The sequence below is a fragment of the Typopeltis vanoorti genome, chromosome 13 (genome assembly GCF_054136105.1).
Source record: "Typopeltis vanoorti isolate ZY-2024b chromosome 13, IOZ_Tvanoo_1.0, whole genome shotgun sequence".
NCBI lineage: Eukaryota > Metazoa > Arthropoda > Arachnida > Uropygi > Thelyphonidae > Typopeltis > Typopeltis vanoorti.
In genome coordinates this window covers 39,279,448-39,298,858 of record NC_143561.1, presented here as the reverse complement: position 1 = coordinate 39,298,858, position 19,411 = coordinate 39,279,448, and the positions used below count along the sequence as shown (strand labels likewise).

General features: G+C 36.7%; 1 protein-coding gene and 1 long non-coding RNA gene across 10 annotated transcripts in view; one reads left to right on the top strand and one right to left on the bottom strand.

Moving 5' to 3' along the window:
* Nucleotides 1–19,411, bottom strand: part of LOC150100067 (uncharacterized) — a 268,090-nt gene that overhangs the window by 187,496 nt on the left and 61,183 nt on the right. The window lies entirely within an intron of this gene.
* The window catches only part of f (espin protein forked), a 192,310-nt gene that overhangs the window by 171,839 nt on the left and 1,060 nt on the right, over nucleotides 1–19,411 (top strand). For 8 of the 9 annotated variants that reach the window (XM_090403062.1, XM_090403063.1, XM_090403058.1 and 5 more), the window contains 8 exons: nucleotides 562–745; nucleotides 8,800–8,982; nucleotides 9,944–10,108; nucleotides 11,636–12,137; nucleotides 13,178–14,467; nucleotides 16,060–16,172; nucleotides 18,172–18,339; nucleotides 19,256–19,347. In XM_090403062.1, coding sequence (XP_090259188.1) covers nucleotides 562–745; nucleotides 8,800–8,982; nucleotides 9,944–10,108; nucleotides 11,636–12,137; nucleotides 13,178–14,467; nucleotides 16,060–16,172; nucleotides 18,172–18,339; nucleotides 19,256–19,347 — 2,697 coding nt within the window. The remainder of the gene's footprint in view (nucleotides 1–561; nucleotides 746–8,799; nucleotides 8,983–9,943; nucleotides 10,109–11,635; nucleotides 12,138–13,177; nucleotides 14,468–16,059; nucleotides 16,173–18,171; nucleotides 18,340–19,255; nucleotides 19,348–19,411) is intronic. The other variant, XM_090403067.1, reaches the window with a different exon arrangement.

The following is a 19,411-nucleotide window of genomic DNA, read 5'->3' as shown; positions in this document are numbered from 1 at the left end:
AAATAAGTAGTTGTAGTGGCGTATAAACAATTCGTAATCACTCACAGCCGGGATAGAAATAATTACGAATAGTGAAACTTGTAATTTTCCACGTTAGAAACTAGGTTTCATTTAAATGACGCTCGGTTCTCGCTGTTTTGCCATAACAAAGATCAGGTGACGGTTCTTAAAATAGAATAAAGTTCTTTACAACGAACTTAGGTGCAATTAAGGTGGTTACAACAAAGAGTAATTTTTCTAGAAGATAAATGGTTGTTTTACACTCTTCACACTAGATGGCGTACGCAAAGCTGAGATGAACACTGAGATAGATTACTTCAAAACATGATACGGATATTAATAAAGGGCGTGCTAAGCAAAATGTTTTGTTGTTGTTGTTTGATAAATTAATATTCAACTGATTCGTTAGGTCGTGCGAATTGTAAACGATGATGGGATCAGCTTACGTGGATATCTCAAGATGTCAACATGCATATCACGAGACTTTTATTTTTGTATGTGCCTGTAAATTCCTGGAAATATTTAATTCAAAATCACGTCGATTTTTGTTTATTTTTGCAGTGCCAACACGCAAATGGAAAACAACGTCACTCCCGTTTACTTGGCTGCTCAGGAAGGACATCTAGATGTTCTAAAGTATCTCGTACTGGTAGCTGGTGGCTCCCTCTACTTAAGAGCTAAAGATGGGATGGCAGCGATCCATGCGGCTGCCCAAATGGGGGCCCTCAAGTGCGTGAAATGGATGGTAAGTTTAATTTATTTTTAAACAGGAAAATTGATTATACAATTAGCTCTGATTTTGATTAAAATATGATTTTAAAATAATTTATAAAATACTTTAAGCTCTCCGAAACCCATCCAGCAAGTTTCCTATTGAAATAATAGTGAAGAGTATCAGTATAAAAATGCACAGTTGGCTGTAAAGCTGGAGATATTTTAAAGATTTAGAAACGACTACCTAAGGGCAACTCGTATATCACATCACAAAATGGCTCTCCAAGACTACTTAATTGCTTATCATTATGACATTGGGAGACAAACTGCGTCAGATTAATACTACCTAGACGGCTGGCCATCCTCTAATATCTTCATCAACTTCAGAATTATAGCTCGCACACGATGCGCGTGCCCTCGTAATGCCTGACAGGGTATTACTGCTCCAAAACGCGTTGCACCGCAAAGGAAAACTTTGTGACTGGTAGTTTGCTGCAAAAGTTCGGTATTTGGAGTGCCTTTCACCAAAACCTGTTTCCACGTCCTACGAATATAAATATTAGTTCGCTGTAAATATGACAAAAATCAGGTAAAGTGGAGCAGGTTGATGTCCTTGGATTTCAAATTAAAAACACATCAAGATACATTTAACTGTTCGCAGCTTGGTACTGAGAGATGTCCTCGAAGCGATAAGGCGGATGACTGGTCATTACGTGAGTCTCTGCTGGAACGGAAGGTTAAAGAAACAGGGAAATTAGTGTGCGCAAAATGACAATGGAGTGTCGACATATAGAATGCTTACTGCAGTAATGCAGTGTTCGTTTTGACCGTAAGTTCACTTGTAAGTGTGTAGGTCACACATACACGTTGTTTCTGCAGGATAATCCCTCGTAACAAAACCATCCCTGGACGCATGGTAAGTTTCATTTAAATATTAGGACCATCGTGTTAACTCCTTCAAATATGCGACCCGCAAATCTTATTGCAGTTTCTGTCTATTCATTTCTTTATATTAAATGCTGGACATTTCAAAACATATTGTATTTGGAAAGTTTTATTTTTCTTGACATATATCTTTGTTTCAGTATTTATATTATGCAGTATTAATATAGTCTATTGTTTTTAATCAGTTTCTTTGATTTTACGGTCGGTAACACATCTGCAGAAGGTGAAAAACATAACTGCTGTAACTGAAGACAGTTATACGTCAGAGGGGAATTTAACTGCATTATCATGCGAGACTCGTGATCTTCTAACATCCACTTCTAGAATGACGATGGGTTATTTAAGAGTTTTGCTAATTTTGGGAGAAAAGTGTTGATACATTAGATTCTCCCTTAAGTGCAAGAAGCGCGCATGTTTAGGGATCCCCACTTTAACAAACTGTATTTAAATATGCAACGACATCATTACATTTTAACAGGAATATAATCGGGTTTATTTTACTCATCGTATCAAATACCTTTTTTTTTTACTTTTAATATCATTTCCACACGCAAGAGGTTGTAGAACCTATAGCACATTAGTGCCGTGTGTGGGCAAGTGCTATGCATAGAAATGACAGAGAATTAGTGTCTTCTGATAAGACATAAACCCAAAGATCAAGGCTGATCATCTGTTACTTTCAAGGTAATCTGTGTGATTTATCTTGAAACAGAACTGTGGGATGTTCGCTAAAGATAGATAGATAATGTGCAAATATATCATCGAAACGGGAAACATCAGTTGGTGGTGAATCGTTGCTAAAACGGCCTTGAGCTCCTCGTAAAGCAACGTAAAGATAATAGCACGTTCATTAAATTCCTCGATAAGTTTTTGAATGGTTTTTATCTCCCACGCATTTTAGGATGAATCATAATTTAATCTGACTGCTTCGTTCGATATACTTTTTTTTTTTGCGAAGAGCAAATTTGATGATTTTCAAATACTGAAATACACTAAATGTGGCACGTGTCAGAATAAAAATTGACGTATCAATAATTATATACCGGTAAAACAAAAATTTTCATGAAATATTTTTTTTTGTAATTGCTTTCCAAACTTCAGTAAGATATTTCTCTTTTGAACTTGAATTGATGAAATATTCGAGGAAACGTTTTTTTTTTTTTTTTTCTTTATTCAGGATTGAGAGTAATATAAATCTGACAAAGAAATTATGTTCTTGTTTTCATTCTAGCTTAATACACGACTGAGTACTTGGTGCAGTTGTGTTTTAGGAACCGTAACAAGAGTACGGATATACATTCCATAGATGCACCCTATAGAGTATTTCTTTTCACTAGAAAAATGTCTGCATTTCTACTATAACAACATACAGCAGAATATTATAGATGATCACAGCAATGAAACCCTCTTATATACCTTAAAGTACTACAAAAAGATAAATATAACGCAGTATCCGTCATCAGTAAAACCTCTCTGATGTGAAAAGACTCTCATCCTCGATGCAACATAAAACTGAGCTTCTCATCATCTGTCTTTCGTTTGTCTACCGAAAGATAAATCTTACAGTATAGACAGGCTTACTATTGAATTTTATCAATCTTTCTTTCTTGGGGCAGCTTGGACCTGTTCTCCACAGAATGTATGTTGGAGCAGTGGCTTCCTCAGTATGACAATGATGAGTTATGTGATCTTATATACGAGGGAAACGGGCGACTCATCAACTGTAAAATAATATCTTAAACCACTACCGACAGACTCAAGCCCGCTCTGAGCTAAATAACAGATAGGCCATTAAGCTATTCTGCTCCAGGAAGATCCATCCACGAAAACTTCCACCTAATAAGGGATCTAATAAGTATAGTTTACAACAGCAGTGAAATCATGAGTCTTGTAACACTTGACTAAGAAATGCTTTCAACTTATTCAGTTGAAGTATTGAAGAATTGAAGACTCATTCAGCTGCTTGAGAACCTTCACTTTTGACCCTGGTATCATTCAAGTATACTTACAGGCTCACTATGCTTTCTAGCTTTCTAGCCCTCTTTACATAATTGCCATAGAACCTTCTCTGTATCCAGTAAATATATTGCCTAGGCAACCCATCCTAATCCAAGTTATACATAACTTTGATAACATATGCTGATGATGTTATTGTTATATCTTTCCAAGAGGAGGATTTCTCCAAAATAGAAACAACATACTAAGAATATCAAACAGCTTCAGGAGCCAAACTAAAAACTCAAAACGACAGAATTACAATGCGACAAATGGAGAAGCTCGACCGACGCACCTATGTCTGACCAATAGTCTGCAGAGGGGAAACAAATATTTGGGAATTCATTTCAGAAACACACTCTGTTATTGTGAAAATACCTGGGATGCATGTGATTGATATTTGTGTTATGGATTGTAATAGATTCGTTGATCTGAGATTTGACTTTGATTTTTCTTTTTCACACTTATATTAACCATGAAATGTATTTAAGAAACTCTTTTCATAGTAGCAGAGAAATACGATTGATATTGAAATACGAGAGAAATACGAGAGAAATACTATATGATTTCGTACACAAGACTGTTATTTTAATTTTTTTAAATTTATTATTTTAGTTGTCCGAATCACCACCAGGTATTCTGTTATTCGCTTGTTTCACTTTTTGATACAGTTACGACATTGATGTAGAAAGTTGTAGTAGTGTCAATCAGCCAATTTTATATCTTTATTTATTTTATTTTATCTATTTATTTATTTAGCTGAATTTTAAAAAAATTTAACAGTAAAAGTGTTAAGCTTCTGAAAAAAAAATCCATTTTACTACTTTCAAATAGTAGTAAATAATAACTTAATGCTATTTTTTTTTTCTATACAGCAATACTTTTTACACTTTATTTTCCTTTCAAAGAAAAATATTGAAAAATAATAATCTAGTGCTGTCAATTCTAGTAGATATCATTTAATTTTTCTAGAAATTTTGTTATTATTTATTCATCTTTGCAGTTTTATTTCTAATTTTTTTTTTTCACGCAAGATAACTATATGAGCACGCGACCTGGTTCTAAAATAGTCTTCATTAAGACTCAAGTTTTCCTTACCATTAGGCTTACGGAACTCACAGACGTCTTATCAACGGGTCAGATTGCCAACCATATAACTTTGAAACGATTGCTGTTTGACTCGAGCGCGTTCTCCACGCGGAAACATTAAACGGATGGCGTTTCTGCAATCAGATAAAACACCACGCGGCCTTGCGTGCCACCGAGCTCACTGGCTGTAGATAAAGGTCGTACCGAGTTGGAACCTTGGCTGACACGGCAGGTTCTTCTAGAACACCCGTCGAAAGTGTGTGTGTGTGTGTGTGTGTGTGTGTGTGTGTGTGTGTGTGTGTGTGTGTGTGTGTGTGTGTGTGTGTGTGTGTGTGTGTGTGTGTGTGTGTGTGTGTGTGTGTGTGTGTGTGTGTGTGTGTGTGTGTGTGTGTGTGTGTGTGTGTGTGTGTGTGTGGACTTGTTTAAAGAATGATTACCTCGAAGACAGAACACGTGTTGAAATCGAAGGACAGGTGTAACAGATAGAAAAGATTGAGACAAAAGGTCACTTTAGACATTCAAAGGTTAATACGTTTTTGCTTTGGGGAAACGGAACTTGTAATTTGGAATCTTTATAAAAGAGGTTTTGTTGTAACAAAGGCCCTTTGATATCTATTTTAAGCTAATGTCAGAAGACAAAAAAAAAATACATTTATAAAGGAAACTGACGTTATTGCTATAAAAGGAATTAAAATTATTTAAATTAAGAGGATATTAAATCCCACATTGTTTTAAAACCGAATAAACCTATTGGCTCTTTATATTTAAGGAATTAAAACTTATTTATGTGGTTGTATTGTTGCGTGTGTGTGACCAAACAACAACATAACGGATAACGTTCTCTCGCGTGATTTCATATCTTTCGCGAGATGTAGTTTCTGCGTCAGTGTATCCCGTTGATACTGCGAAAACTGGTCTAATTCATCCAGTCCGTGCTTCCCATATAGTTCATACCTGTGTTTTCTCATTAAAATAAGCACTTAATACGATACTGTGATATCACCGCATAGCGAAATCTTATATTATGTTTACATATAAGCAGCAGGTATGTAAACAGAATATAAGAAGATTCTAAAAATTGTTGAATGGAGGTAATGTTGAGACAATCGAAGTTTGTTCAAAAAAAAAATCTGGATTAATATATTAATATGACTGCAAAAAAGAATAAAGAGACTTACAGGATTCGGAGTTTAGTCTCCTTCAAAATTAGGTTTTAATCCCGCAAAACAGACAGACTGGTCAGAAGAATACACAATTTCTAGGCATACTATGCTGGTCTCATAGCCTTGACTTCGTCTCTAAATCAAAACAACCCAACAACCAAAATTAAGGAGACTCCCTTACTCCCTTCTGTGGCAATTCGTTTGTTTATCGTTTCTGACATTTTAAAAAGCTAATAGAAATCCATTTTGGGATGGAGCAGTTTCTAGTGCAAATTTGGTTTATGGATTTCGACGTCATGAAATCTTTGGCTTTTCAAATATTATTTTATTTTTCTTCTTCCTCTTCTTCTTCTAATTATTATTATATAAAGGTATTCATATTTTTGCTTAAAATTGCCAAAAAGCCCGTCGAATCTTGCATTTTTTAGCCGCCACAGTTTCATTTCTAGATGTTGAATGCCGTTCACAGTGCTGATGTCTTTCGAATAGGATCTTTCCGTCTTGAATTGGATGGATCCACCATTCAGACTTATGTGCTTCCCATAACAGCATTTCCATAATCGTAGCGTTCTTTCACCAAATTTAAAAGAAAATTTAATACAAACGCATTGCTTTATATTTTCATTTCACCGTTAAAATCTCTATGAAACAGCAGCATAGCAGTATATATTCCATTTCAGGTCTTCTATGAGTACATGCAGGTTTTATATTAAATGCAAAATATTACAGTAAAATTACTGTGCTATCTCTGCAACCCTGAGGGTGTATCTTCTGTTAGTTCAGATATTAAACTCATCAAGTTAGTTCAATAAACACAACTAATCATTTTGAGCCCAAATTGCTATACTAGCCTCACACACGCGCGCGACAGGAGGTTACAAACTAATAGTTAGTGTTATGTAAAGGAATCTATCGATGTGTCTTTTGGACAGGTGGAGGTCATGGTAGCTTTGTTCTTTCTCGAGCTTTTCAAGGTTGATATGCAGCATACAATATATCAATCTTGGTATGTTCCATTCAATGCTTAATATAAGCTAAGGGTTTCTCTGAGGACATGATTGCAAAATTGAAGCCACCATTATTCCTTAAGAACTCAGTATGTGAGAAACTGACTACAGTTCTCATTTTTGTCACGCATCAAGAACATTTGGTGACGTTCTTGATGTGCTTGTTTTCATGCTGCTATATCTCTTGTCCGTTAAGTGATGACTGTGTCCACTGCCTCGCAAATTACTTTGTGTCGATGCGATCGCCAGACGTAATTTATATTTAATGTCTTCTAATTTACTTAGGTCACGTCTAGATGTCACTATTCTTTCCTTTCAAAATGATAGCTTGTCTTTTTATATAACCTATGCTCGCTAGCACGCGTATGTTTTGTTTCATTTGTAGGAAGCTACGTATAATTAACTTGTCCCTAATATCTCTTTAGGAAATATAATTGAACGTTATTATGTTGCATTAGTTTACATATGGTCGATATAACGGAGATGATTGCTTGCAAGAGTGAGAACTAATCTGAACATAAACAATGAAAGGTACTTACTCCAGCAAAGAAATTGGCCGCAAAAAATTAAAAAAAAAATAACTGATTACATGCTTTAAAAAATCATCTCAACGTATACACACACACACACACACACACACACAAAAAAAAAAAAAACTACAAGGTAACAGTCATATGATCTTTTGAAGGAGTTTCCAATGAGATAAGAGCTGTTCTCAAGAAACATAACATCAAGACGTCTACCCAACTCAGACTTTCCACAACTTATCCATAATAAAACATTATTTAGAAGGGGAAAAAAAATCCATGTTTGTGCAATCAAAAGCGAGTATAACAACCGCCTTATGTTAGTCACAGTGATAAGTCATTAAGATTAAGACGAAAGGAACGTAAAGAAAATGTAAAATATCAAAGAAAGAACAAAAGAAGCCTTTGTGCCTGGATTGTAAAGAAAAAACAGAGGAACCGTAAAAAACACTCAAACGAACCTAAAAAATAATGACAAAGAAACTCTTGAGTTCTAGGATAAGAAAAATCCTCCACTCTCCGAGAAAGTGGTTGAAATATTCCTCTCGTCCTTGAAGAGGTTTGAACCCCCATCTTCTCAATTAAAAGATAAGGGTCGTTCTTCCGACTGCGCCACAGAAGCGTCTGCTGGCTCTTCATCCATTCTAAATTTCTGGGTATCAGTTGAGTAGATGACGAAAGGCAAGTGCATGTAGAATTATGATTAGAACAATTAATGTTTGGTTTTCCATAGAAATGTCATTACATCATTAAATAATACCAAACCAAGAGAAAGTTATTATACAACTGAAATGTTTTCAGGAAGGGCGTACCTGTTATTAAATCAGCAGTAAGCACTTGCAGACAGATTACACTTTTAGGCGATTTGTGTCGTCTGTTCTTTCTTTTGTGTGCATTCAAACTTTAAGAGGCGGGACCATATGTTTAATCCTTGGGCCCTCGTGCATAGCCTGGTAACTTCTAATTGGCAGGAGATTTACAGCAGAAGAAAAAATTTCTTTGTCAGAAGAGCCGGTTTCTCGATAAGTGCCAGTCTGCTTACTTTATGGTCCACTGTTCAGTACACAGCGACACGAAGCATTGTATCGAGCTATTGTGTCATCCCAAACAGTACGTTGCAAATCATGGTCAGACGCACAGCTCTAAAACTGGTCTTGGATTTATTTAAAATATAGTTAGTAACTAACCTGAAAGCAATTTTAATGAATGGTTTTTCAACTGTTAAAGATTAGACATCATTATTTAGTAATATTCAAACTTATGCGTTTAAGCCCTAAGCCTAATTTATAATAGTTTCAAGAAGACTCTTAAATGAAGTATTTTCATTGAAAAAATAAACATTTATGATTTGTCAAACAGGTTGAAGAACAAGGAGTGGACCCTAATCTACGAGACAACGACGGTGCTACCTCGGTCCATTTTGCAGCCAGCAGAGGACACTTAGAATGTCTTCGATGGCTATTAAAACATGGTGGTCGAATTTTGTTGGATAAACACGGTAAAAGTCCTCTGAATGATGCCGCTGAAAATGAACATATGCAGGTGAGTTTTCTTTTTTCTTTTTTTTCTTTTTTTTACGTCATAGTATTAATCATGGGGAATATAAAAGCTAACTTTGCTTTTATATCCAACTCGTTTGTTTCACTTGCATAAGCTTGACCAAGACATTAATAACCAGGATATGAACAAATGGCAAGTAAAATATCTCAACTGTTTTATTTATTTTCCAAGCATGTTTGATCCCATTACTGCTACCATAAACTTAAGTCACTGGAGGCAATGCATTATGAAAACAGTTCAACATCTTTCGTAACAGAAAAACCGGTTTTCTTGATAATGCTGAAGACGTTTGCTATTTTTGTGCGACACTGGATAGGCAGACTCGCGTTCTGCGCCTGTTTCGCTCGAAATTTTCGATAATTGGAGATTATTTAGTGGCGGTGGTGCTCATGACTGCGTGTCGATTGACAAACGGTATTTTTAGAATCTAAAGACGAATAAAAATCGGGTCACGAGAAAGAAGCCCTTGTCCTATATCGATGTCTTCGTTACGCGAACGATACGGTCCCCGGTAATTTTAAAGAATACAGTTACATTTAAGAATAAAATTTCGACTGGCAAAATATTGTGATACCAACAGAAGACGTAGCTATTATGATTGAGGTTTGTTTCCTAAGACATATCTGCCGTCTTAATGGCATCGATACACACAGTATTCCTTAAAAGACTTATTTTGTGTCTGCTAACGAGAAATTCGCTCGACGGGTGGTAGACGTTAGTACTTGAATGGTTTCAATCGGTGTCAAGCCTTAATTTACAATTAAGGCTTGATAACGAATATATACAGGATTATTGATAGACTCGTGTTAGCTTTTCTGGTATAAATCAGATGATGGCTGAGAATGTTGTGAATGCAATAGTTATTTAAGTAATTGTCTTTCTGTATGATGCGAATCTTTTTTTAAAAATTATTATTGTTATTATTATTTATTTTTTTTTTTAGTGTTTAGCACTGCTAATTGCCCATGCTTCGGATCCCCGACACCAGAGTGAACCAGGAGTATCGCCAGTACTGCCTCCGGCCGGCGAGAACGGGGTTCGCACACCCCGTAGGTGTACTTGCAGATTAGTAACCTCGGTTCGACCTTCGCACTCCCACAGAAGAACGGTAAGTATGGGTGTTTTTCCTCAACTCTTAGTAGAGTTATGGCTTCGTTTTACATAATACTCAGCTGTTCTATACTTCTCGGAGTTTCTTACTTCTCCTCTCCCCTTTTATCTTAGCCTTACATTAATCAATACCTCCCCCCGTCTATGAGAGATAAATTTTACTCGCCGAGAGTGCTATTTAGGGCTCTATATATATATAATGAAGCAGACGTCCTAAATATTTATCACAGTTGTGATTAAATCCACCTACGTTATTACACGAACAGGCGAGACCACTAAAGCGAGTACATATGGGGGGAGGGGTTTGGATGCAAATGATCTTTCTTGCTAAATGTAAGTGCTTATACCCTTATCAAGGATGCAGTGTACCAGACTTAGTTTCATTATCTCGAGAATAAAGAAATGCCGCACTGGAAAGAGCTCACAGTTTGAGCACGTTATCTTCCTTGTATCTTAGGAATTGGGGAAACTTTGCAAGAAGATAAAATCAGGAAATCGAAAGAGCTGGTTTCTTGCCTCATTACTTATCTGGCCTTCAAACAAAAGACAGATTTATGAATCCTCCGACTGAATATTTCCTAGGGGAGTTAAAGAATGTTTCCTCTTACTACTAACTTCAAATTGAAAAACGTATAAACAACTAACTAGTTAATGTTACTGCTCCCCATTCCGTTACCGTATAAGTCGACGTAATCCGTGCTGGTAACATGGAATGATTTGTAAATATGAGTTCAAGTTAACTTGTCTTCGTGGACGTTTCGGGAGTTTGAACAAACGAACGTTAATGTATTCCATACTATTTTGATTTAGAGAAATTCTCTTCATTATTCAGTTAAGATCTACAATAACTGTTTTATCCCCCCCCCCACCTTCAATGCATTACTAAGTGGTGACATCGCCAATCGCCATTGAAAGTGGAACTGGTGTAAGGCATAAAATTAGTTATATTCATAAAATAGGAATGCCGATTATATTTATATTAAAATTTAAATAAAAACAATGGCAACCCATGCTGAAGAAGCAAAGTATACACAGTTGGAAAAAAAAAAAAAATTAATGCCAAGTGAGATTTATTTTCATTATGCTCAACACCTAAACTAATATACATCGAACTCGGCTACTTTGAATTTTTTTTTTTTTCAAAACTTAATGAAAAATTTTGAAACATAGAAAACATTCATTTTATATATTGTTTTTACAGAGAACTAAATAAAAAACTGTTTGGCAAAGTTGGTAGAGAACAAAGCAAGACATGTTAGGATGTTAAAGCAAGCTTATGATGTACTCTCTTCATATGTCAGCCACATTCAATTCATATCGTACACGCTAAATTGGTCGTTTAAAATGTTCCTCTGGTTTTGAAAGTTAAGAAGGTTATTGTAAACAAAAGGTTAACTAATATTAACTTATTTGACAAGGTTTTTTGAACAGTATATCTACCTAGAGCGTGACAGGAAAATGCTATTTAATATTTCAATTAATACGCTTTTGTATATTACATTTGTTTAATGTTTTATCTCCCTAGGATTCTGACGGGTGTTCCTGCCAATCAACAGGTTCTGAAGAAAGCTGTAGTTATACTGACGATTATCCTTCCGACACGACAAGTAGTGCCCGTTCTTCCCTAAGAGGTGGACCTGGACGAGGAGCTCACCACGCAGTGCTTTCCGGGTGGAATTTTTACAGTTCCCATCATCCTGTAAGAAGAGAACGCCACGTGTCTTCCCCTTCGCGACACCCTCATCATCACAATACGGAACGACAACCAAAGGGAAATTCGCAACATCGAAGGAGCAGCAGCAGCGGAAGTAGCTCGAACGGAAGTCGGAAGGCGGAATCTTTAAAGAAACACACCCCTACAGAAGGGGAAAAGTCTCCGGTGGAAACATCCAACACGAAAGAACCCTTCTTTTTGCACGAACCTAACATGACTTCCGATGATCGGGTCAAGAAACTCTTCAATCAGAATAAGGAGAAAGGCAACTACCCAGACAGCGATTCCAGCGAGAAATCCAACACCCACATAGGTAACCTATTGTCGTCGCACCAATTTATTACCTTAATATATTATCTTCCATTATTCCACAACATAATTACACTAACAGCCATTTAATATCGCAAAAGCATACGAGAGACTATAGGAAATGAACAATCAAAATGATGAAATTTCGTGAGGGGGGGGGTATCCTCATTTACAACTTCTCTATTACAGCTGTTGCAGCCCCCTTGGCCCTTTGAGAAACAAAAGTCGCATAGTGTTAAAGATCTACCAAGTCCAGGATTATGTTGCGACCATGGGACACCGTTAAGCTAGGAACCATACGACATAAGCAATTTGCGTTTATACATTAACCAAATTGTTCTTCTCTTCCTCCTCCCTCATTATTGAGGTACTCCTTGCATGTTTCGATGCTTTTACCACATCTCATTCTTGAAAAAAGTAGACAGTCTTCCAAATAATAATAAAACGGTATATAATCATTAATACGTTTCAACCTTAGAGGTTTAAACCACTTTACTATACTCCGAGGCTTATTTCCGTTTATCCTTTTCATTATTTTCTTATTTGACATTCCACTTACATTCATAAGTTGGCATTGCTATTGCAACGTGTTTCAATACACCACGTCTCTGTAGCGTAGTCGCAAGGATGACATTTGCCCATCGGATGGGAAAGTTTGAATCCAGTCTAGTTTTTCGCGATTTAAAAGCGGAAAATAACTTATGGTTATGAGATTTTTCTCTTAATTGCTAACGAATGCCCAGTCTAACCATTTTAAAAACATTGTTTTGTAGGGGGAATGGGTATTTCCTCTTATATATATATTTGTCAGAGAAAGATTAATTCATTATCGCCTCTCAGGCGGATCCAATAAGATTTTTATGATACCAACATTCATTTCTAAATTTAATCTCGTTTAAAACAGGTTTAGGTAACTATTCTGAACACAGTTAATCTCACCATTTCAACATTTCGAGGTCAACATTTCTGAGTGTTGTTGGCTAAAATATTACAGGCACCACGATCAATATTCTTAACCTAAATGACGTTTCTTTTTCTGTTTAGTGACCGTCGAAGTTCATCAGAACTCAGACGACTGCAGGAGCGACATCAGTGACCCCACTCCGGATTATGACGAGAGTTCGCCAACAGGTCGCGATTTAGTTCACGAGTGCATCGACAATCAAACCCTTCTCGAATCGCAACCGTCTTCCGAAGCATGCAGTCTGAGTACTGACGAAGGTATTTATCACGAAGCTGAAGATCCGGATGAAGAAGACGAAGACGATTTAGGTGATGATTCACTGTATGCCAGGGTTAAACCAGTTGAAGACAGACCATCGGAAAGGTCATCTCCATCGTCACACAGGACATCGGTTAGTGAGACGTCTTCGGATAGTAAGCCACCAAAGTCCACAAGTGAAAACTACGTAATTGGTCACCAGACGAAAACCACAAGTGAGAACCATGTAACCACTCACCAGATGAAAATAGTACGAAAACCTAGTGTGGAGATGGAGGTAAAGAAAGAAGTGGAAGACAACTCTGACATTCCTCCACCAACCCCAAAAGAAAAACACCCTCCACAGGCAGATACAGCGAACAACGTACGAAAGATCAAAGAATCCCAAAAAGCACCTGCTCCTCCCCCTCCTATTCAAGCCGTTGTACCGCCTCCACCCCCTCCTCCACCTCAGCCCACTCCTCCTCTCACGTTAGAGAAACCAGAAAAAAGAGAAGATCAAAAAAACAAAAATTCTTTAGAGAAACCTAAAGAAGCCCTCAGACTTCCCATTAATAAAACTCACGACACTTCCACGACAGATGCTCAACCCATTAATGAAACTGAAGTCTCGAAACGGGGAGATCATCCTGAACGTGAAATTCCCAATGGCCATGAAGACTCTGGACCTAATGAAGATCAGGAAAAGCGACCGTCTAAATCCCGATCCCAGCACATGACTCTACCTTTCATCCCTCCTCAGTTCCAGTCTCCCCCCGACTCGGATAACATAAGACCTTCGGAATACCTGAAGAAGGTAGCGTCTACCAGTCCTTCAAGTATCGCGCCATCGAAGTCAATATTAGTTCCACGCGTAGTAGAAGTTGCCAAGAGCTTGCCAGCAGATACGAAGTCTTTCGGTACAAGTGACGCTCCGAAAGAGTTGCAGATTCCCGTAGAAGCGAACGTTGAAACAGGATCAGGCATGAGCAAGTGTGATCAAACAGGAACGGACAGCGAAAATGACTCGAAAGCCACTTCGCCTTCACCAACTTCCAACCATCCCGTGTTCAACATTACTGTGGAACAGTTGCAGACAGTCCACTTGAAGAAAACGGACAAACAATCTTCAGGTAAAGTATGAGTTATGAGTAATTTAAATGATTTTTCGACATTACTATTGCAAATGTTTTGAGTTAATCGATTGCATGATGTGCATTTAAAAGGAAAGGTGTCTAACGCAGATTAGGTCGTCTAATAGAACTTCTAGCACTTATCTACACTTGTTATTGAACTCTTTTGATATGCAGGGAATATTAAAATATAATTCGGATAATCGATTTTTTTTACATCTCAATTTAACGTAATACTAAGAGGCAAAATGGGAGTAATTACATAAGTAGCTAATAGAGGGCGCAGTTGTACCTCAGAGGATCGCAATGTGAAAATGAGAGCAGGTGACAAAACATTACTTACATGTTACCTGTGATAAATGTAACGGAAAGATCTGATCAATAAATACTGTTTTATTTATTTATTTATTTTTAAGCATATACTTTTTCAGAATTCTAATTCATTTACAATAGCCAATGGTTCAGTCCTCAAATGTTATATCCAACTACAATCGTATTGAGTCAGTATAGGTCGCATGTCTATTAACTGTCTGGATGAAATGTCTCGTCATTTGCTATTAATCAAGAACTTGTTGAATGCCTAATTGGGCATGCGCAGAGCATCGTTTTTACTGCAGCTGCTGCGCTTTTGATTAAAAATTTAAACCGATTTCGCCAAAGCGATAACTAATAGAAATAGCTTAAATTGCAGATCTCCAAATGACATCCTCGCCGTATTATGCATAGTTTTTCGCCACAGCATGATATCCAATACTAATTCACGTCTCTAGGACGTGAAAGACTCTAGAGCTTTTCATTTGAAAGTGGATTTGCCGGTCTCATTAAGGAGGTAGAAGAGTTTATACAGCTGGTAACTGTTTTTACTCATCCCCCCCCCCCCAAAAAAAAAAACATACAAGCCAGATGAACACTTGCAATTATTAACAGCCATACTACACTAGCTTCGTAGCCTTTTTGCTGCAACCATCTCTAAATAACCCTTTCCTAAGCGGAAGTCAAGAAAAAAAATGGAAGAGCTACTTCAGTGTGAACCGTGCACTCGATATTTTTTTTTAAATGCGTCCCTTATTTTTGTTGGACATGAATATTAATATTACGGTAAAGGAATGGGAGAAACTTTCCTCAGAAAATCGAGAAAAAAAAGTTACTGAAATAATCGATGCAAATAGACCACTGCTATGGAAAATACTGAAGGATGACACTCCTAGAAAAGATTAATAGGAAGTCGGTGAAGATTACGATTTTTTGAAAGAAAAATCTGATAAATTGTCCTGCCATTCAGTAATATCTAGAAATACAAAAGGGCAGCGTTTGCTGTCTCGGACTGGCAACATCTGAGAATTATCTGAAATATTTTAAATTAAAAATATGAGCGGGGTTGACAAATTTTTTTACTGTTTTTGTAATTGTAAGGTGATTATCAAAAGAGAAGAATCACAATACAGGATACTACGTGACGTTTACAATGAAATTTTAGATATGCAATCATTTCTCCAGAATATTTAAATCTATTTACTGTATTCTTAAAAATAAGAACGAAATCTTTATGATAAATCAAGTACATGAATGTTTTTTTTGTATTTTCAATATAGAACGAAATGTTTTGCTGCAGAAGAACGACTTGATTGCCGAGCTGAAGCAAACGAAGGATATACAAGGAGTGAAGAAAATGAAAGAAGAGAGGAGTAAACTCGAAGACGAATTGGTAAGTCTTTTTAAGGCAAGGTGGGATATCCTGTTCTTCTGCCGCTAGCTCTGATGCAACCGATAAGCTCCGAAATTTCTTCGAAGCAACAGTTGCCCCTGGCCTCCACGAGCAACCAGTTGCGGAGTTCCGTATGTATTGGTTCGACAAAGGGTGTAATCTATTTGATGGGTAATAATTCTGAACCGGGGAAGGCAAATCGAAATCTTTGGGATCTGATGGAAGCTTTATAAGATTCTACTCAGGTATAACTTATGCTCAGAGCAATGTTTTACGAAAACAGTAACTGATATGACCTTATGTGACTTGATTGCATGTACTATAAATAACCAAATGGAACTTTCTGGGATAAACTGGATCTCTTCATAGTCCCGTGGGGATGGGGGGGGGGGAAGCACGACATTGAAAATGCTTATTTTTTTTAGACTTGCTAATAATGCGGATTTTTTATGACTAAACTTATCATACATTCTGTAATTTTCCTATGAAGTTTATTTAAAATATGAGATAAAATAATTCCAACGAATATCGACAGTCTGCAAAAAAAACTATTCTCGTGGAGGCTTTAAACTACAAACACCGAGCATAAAAGCATCTCATTTAGTGATTTTTATTACACAAAAACAGGAATTTTGTATCAGTTGGAGTAACCAAAAGATTGGCTAATTTTGAGGAAACAAAGGGTTTTTAATTTTTTTTAATTCATTTTTTTATCCTCACAGAATTCTCGTATTCCATAATATTTTCGTATCAACTATCCATCTTTTCGAGGTTGTTTTTTGTGTTGTGAAAAAAGTATTCTTCATTTCTGTGTGTACTCCAATAGCCAATGAAAAACTTGAACGGTCGATTGAAATTAAATGTTTGTTCGTCATGCTACGGAATTTTTTGTCCTACAAACGGCGAAATTGAAAGATATACCCCCCTCCCCTTGTCGGTTATTAAGTATATGATATAATAATTTTCATTTATAACTCAAGAATATCGTATACGAAAATGAAATTTCATCACTGGTGTATTTTAATCTGGTAGTGAGATCATTATCACGATTAGGGTAGGATTAGGAGTGCTATTAACATCTGCAGCAACCGATTCATATGTGACAAGACAGGTGTGTGTGGTTTGAGCTCAAAAAACACCTAGTCCCTTAAATTGCAGTATATCAAGCAAAAAAAAAACAAAAAACGAAGATATTCACGTCAAGTACTCCCCTGAATTAAGAAAATGGCTGTCGTTACAGTTAAATACTTGCCTACGTATATAAAGAAAATCAGTTTTCTAATTTCGTAAAAGCACTTCACCTATAGGTTTGAATTGTGCATAAGCCATTGGGTATTTATAAACCTGCTCTGAACTCAAATAGCTCCCTCATAAATTAAAATGATTTATGATGCATTGGCCTTTTGTCCAACTGATACTGAGTAGTGAAATAGCATTGTTGGCAGCCTATCGCGTGGATGGAATGTGATATGCCAGCATGCAATAGTAATCGAGTTTGCCTTTATTAGGTGTAAGGCACAATTAAAAATTTAACAAGCCTCTAATGAGTTAAAAGATGGGGATAACTCAAATATCTAACTATATGCCAATAAAAAAAATAAGTAATTTTGTACTCTTTTGCACTGTTTCCCGAAAACGAATTAAAATAAGTCTGAGAAATAATTGTGTTCAGACTTGAAAATATTGTATTCTAGCTCATCGTTATAGAGAAATCATTAAATAAGCGAAGTCAACTGATCACCACTTCTGCCAGAAGACACTGTCACAGCTGAGGAGAAAGCGGATTCCTTTTAGGGTGGTCAAATAGAAGAGGGTTTTCATGTCTGCGCAGTGTCGTAAGCCATTTAATCCCTATGTTATTACTTTTGCTCTCGATAAATGCTGTCAACCACTCTAACTCCTTCTGTAAGACTAACCAGCTAACCTAGTGTTTTATAGCGTATCTAAGATGTACTTTCTGCGGGACAAGATGTTACAGATGTGAATCTGCTTTCTATAGGACAAGAAGAAGACTGCCGATCTGGCACAGCAGTTCCGTCCCGAGAACTTTGTTGATCAGATTCCTGAAACGGACAGCAATGGCTGCGTAATACCTCCATGGAAACGGCAGATGTTGGCTAAAAAAGCTGCAGAACGGTCTCGGAAGGAGGCAGAAGAGCAGAGGCAGGTGAGTACGTCGAGAGGTAATCCTGTCCTTTATAAAAAAAAGCATTTTGAAACTAACAGAAGTTGCATCGTTCTAACAACACCAGCACTTTAGGTATCGTTTGATATCTTCACCAACCTAGCACGTTACTCCAATGGCAACTCTCGCCCACACGCTATTTAACGTGAATGGCTCCATGCTTGCAAGATAACCACTGCTTTGATTTGTGTTGTGTGCTGAAATATAGCTCTTATATGCACGTAGTTGATAACATTTTTGTTTTTTTGTTACCAAAACTAAAGCTTGATTCCTGTCATTATACGGAGCGAAAACTAGTCCACTTCAAAACCAACTTTTTGCTGATAGTACAAAATTAAGATGTTTATCATAGCAAAGCTACAGTGAGCCGTTTAAAAGGCACAATTGCAGCACCCATGCATAGCTATAAAGCTTTTTACATTAGTTATAAATACGGTTCCTAGAAAGTGACACCAGGAACGCTGCTATCGCAACAGAAACTTATTTCTTGCTGTGCATTTATTATAATTACTATTAATAATATTACAAATTACTACGATCATATCTTAATCGTTTTAGACAATATTTGCACGTAAGTGGACTTGTTTCCTTCCTGTATGCTATGTTAGACAGGTTATCAGAATTAACTCCTGATCGTTTTTTTTATTTACGGAGGTTGGACAAAGACGAACAACATTCGTTACCGTTCTCCTTCATTTATTTAGAATATTAAATTCAATATTTTCCCATCGTGTTTGGAAAAGCTTTCGATGTATTGTCTGTCATAGCTGGAAACTAATCTTGTTATCGTCAACTATTATGGTGTTCGTTATTTTGTCCGAGTCCTATAAGATGTTGTTTTATTCTGTAAGCAAACGTTATCACAAGTAAAGATTTAATATCCGTTTTCACTTTACAGAAAGAAGCAGAAGCGAAAAGACAAAATGCAATTCCTGCCTGGAAGAGGCAGCTAATTCAAAGGAAAGAAGGTTCAAAGACTACAAATTTCGGGTAGGTTTATGGGGATTAAGTATTGGTTTATTTTTGACTGCTTCTTCGTAGTATCCAGTTTCTA